The sequence below is a fragment of the Saccopteryx leptura genome, chromosome 9, assembly GCF_036850995.1.
Source record: "Saccopteryx leptura isolate mSacLep1 chromosome 9, mSacLep1_pri_phased_curated, whole genome shotgun sequence".
Taxonomy (NCBI): Eukaryota; Metazoa; Chordata; class Mammalia; order Chiroptera; family Emballonuridae; genus Saccopteryx; species Saccopteryx leptura.
In genome coordinates, this window is record NC_089511.1 from 37,563,679 (window position 1) to 37,566,819 (window position 3,141).

The 3,141-nt window shown below is 61.3% G+C and overlaps 1 protein-coding gene across 1 annotated transcript; it reads left to right on the plus strand.

Moving 5' to 3' along the window:
* Positions 1-271: 271 nt before the first annotated feature.
* Positions 272-2,893, plus strand: CEBPA (CCAAT enhancer binding protein alpha). The gene has a single exon (XM_066348785.1). It carries the CDS (start codon positions 406-408, stop codon positions 1,480-1,482), a length of 1,077 nt encoding a protein of 358 aa, XP_066204882.1. The 5' UTR covers positions 272-405; the 3' UTR covers positions 1,483-2,893.
* Positions 2,894-3,141: the final 248 nt, after the last annotated feature.

Sequence of the window (3,141 nt, forward strand, 5' to 3'; positions counted from 1 at the left end):
GGCTAGAGAAGAGGGGCCTGCCACTGACCACGTGTGCATGGGAGCGACAACTCGGCCAAGAGTGGGGCACTGCACGCGGGTCATGGTTCTGCTCGCCGCGCAGAGGCCAGTGGGCGTTGCGTCGCAGCCTCTCTGGCCAGCGCTGCGCTCCAGCCCTAATCACGGTCTTTGCAGAAAGGCAGGCCCTAAGACCCAGGAGGCGCCGCTCGCCGTCGCCGATGGTAGGACACTAGAGGGCGACACTAAAGGGTATAAATGCGGGGCTCGCGCGGGCCTGGCCATTTGCGACCCGGAGTGCGCGGGCGCAAACAAGTGGGGGCTCCTAGTGGGTGGCGGCAGCAGCGGTGTTCCGCGCAGCCTGGAGGCCGCCAAGACTCGCCATGCCGGGAGGACTCTAGCTCCCCCATGGAGTCAGCCGACTTCTACGAGGTGGAGCCGCGGCCCCCGATGAGCAGCCACCTCCAGAGCCCCCAGCACGCGCCCAGCAGCGCCGCCTTCGGCTTTCTCCGTGGCGCGGGCCCCGCGCAGCCCCCGGCCCCACCTGCCGCCCCGGAGCCGCTGGGCGGCATCTGCGAACACGAGACGTCCATCGACATCAGCGCCTACATCGACCCGGCCGCCTTCAACGACGAGTTTCTGGCCGACCTGTTCCAGCACAGCCGGCAGCAAGAGAAGGCCAAGGCGGCCGCGGCCCCCGCAGGAGGAGGCGGCAGCGACTTTGACTACCCGGGCGCCCCGGTTGGCCCCGGGGGTGCTGTTATGCCCGGGGGGGCGCACTGCCCCCCTCCCAGCTACGGCTGTGCGGCGGCCGGTTACCTGGACGGCAGGCTGGAGCCCCTGTACGAGCGCGTCGGGGCTCCAGCGCTGCGGCCGCTAGTGATCAAGCAAGAGCCGCGCGAGGAGGACGAGACCAAGCAGCTGGCTCTGGCCGGCCTCTTCCCCTACCAGCCGCCGCCGCCGCCGCCGCCACCGCATCCGCACCCACCTCCCGCGCACCTGGCTGCCCCGCACCTGCAGTTCCAGATCGCGCACTGTGGCCAGACCACCATGCACCTGCAGCCCGGCCACCCCACGCCGCCGCCCACGCCCGTGCCCAGCCCGCACCCAGCTCCGGCGCTTGGCGCAGCTGGCCTGCCCGGCCCGGGCGGCACGCTCAAGGGGCTGGCCGCTGCGCACCCCGACCTCCGCGCGGGCGGCGGCGGCGGCAACGGCGGCGCGGGCAAAGCCAAGAAGTCGGTGGACAAGAACAGCAACGAGTACCGGGTGCGGCGCGAGCGCAACAACATCGCGGTGCGCAAGAGCCGGGACAAGGCCAAGCAGCGCAACGTGGAGACGCAGCAGAAGGTGCTGGAGCTGACCAGTGACAATGACCGCCTGCGCAAGCGGGTGGAACAACTGAGCCGCGAATTGGACACGCTGCGGGGCATCTTCCGCCAGCTGCCGGAGAGCTCCCTGGTCAAGGCCATGGGCAACTGCGCGTGAGGCGCGCCGCGGCGGGACCGCCCTGGGCCGGCCCCTGGCTGGGACCCAGAGAGTGCTTTCGGGTCTCCGGATCTCAAGACTGCCCGAGCCGCACATACCAGGACTAGGAGATTCCGATGCTGCCTGAAAGCCTGGACTGTCGCATGTGCCCCTTGCCGCCTTCTGCGCGGGACACGGTGCGTTAAGATAAGGGGTCAGGCACTAGTTTCTTCCTGTAAGAGGAGAAGCGCCGTGGGGCCAAGCCGGGAGCCTGGCAATTCTAGTATTAAGGAATAACCTTGTGCCTTGGAAATGTAAACTCGCCGCTCTGATTCCTACCAAGTAGGGGGAGCAAATGTGTGCCTTGTCATTTATTTGGAGGGTTTCTGCCTCATCCCCAAGTCTGCAAGGTTGCAGCAGGCCCCCATGAGAGAAGGAAGGGTGCAGGTCCCCAGCAGGATGAAGGTTCAGGGAACAGAGATCCAACAAGCCAGCCGCTCCTCGGGTCCTTGTCCTTGGAGGGGAGGAAGCACAGGGGATCTGGGGCTTTGAACCTAAGGTTGTTCCCCTAGTTCTACATGAAGATGGAGGGTCCCCTCACCCCTTGCCTCTAACCTCCCAGCCTACCACAGGCTGGGCTTCCAGGGCAGAACTCCCTGAGATCGGAGTCACCAGGTGACCAGTGGGAGACCTCACCCCCAGTCAGACCAGAAAGCTAGGTGTGGATTAGCTATAAAGACATATATTCATGGTATTGGTGGCCTAGTGGAAGAGGGGCACCTAGAGGTCCGGTCTGGGGGTTAGGTGAAGGGGCTCTGGGACCATCATCCGTATCTGTACTGTATGTCGCCAGCATTGCCATACAAATATGAAGCACAGTCAGGCTATCCCAGAGGGACCCAAGTTATGAGAAGCTTTCCAAATATTTTGCTCTATCAGCCGATATCAACATTTGTATCTGGCCTCTCTGTGTCCCAGTGGTGCCTTGTGCAATGTGAATGTGCATGTCTATGCTAAACCACCATTTTCTTTGGTTTTTGTTTTGTTTTGGTTTTGCTCAGATACTTGCCAAAATGAGACTCTTCGTCAGCAGCTGCAGGGAGGGTCTGCGGCTCTCTTTCCTTTTGGTTTTGGGATTGCTTTTGCTCCCAAGGGAACCAAAGAGGTGAGATGGGCTTCCCCTTTCCCCTCAGCTTCCCTTGGGGTGGCTGTGGGCCTCAGTCCCCTCCGGCCCCAGACTGCCCACAAGCTTGTCCCCCCCAGAGGCCCTGGCTCCCGGTCTGGAAGGGAGGAGGCCTCCAGCCAGCACACACAATTCGCTGGGCTTGAGAGCCGGGAAGGACAGCTTGGTTCTCTTCTTTTGGGGAGAACATAGAGTTTCATGCTAAATGTTTTATGTATTATATCTATAATATAAACATATCAAAGTAAATGTTGGTGTCTTTTTAAAACCAGAAAAGCTACTTCCACGGTTTTCTATGGGCAAGGTCACATTTGTAAATAATCACAGCGTATTTTCTGGCCGAGAGCCTGACTTTCATTCACTCTCTATCCCTCCTGAGCCCCTCTTTACATTAAAGGGTGACATCCCAACCAAGGCAATAAATGGCAGGAGGACAACAAGGCTCCAAGCTGAGAATGCTGAAGCCTCAAGAGAGTCTCCTGGCTGGAAACTTTAGG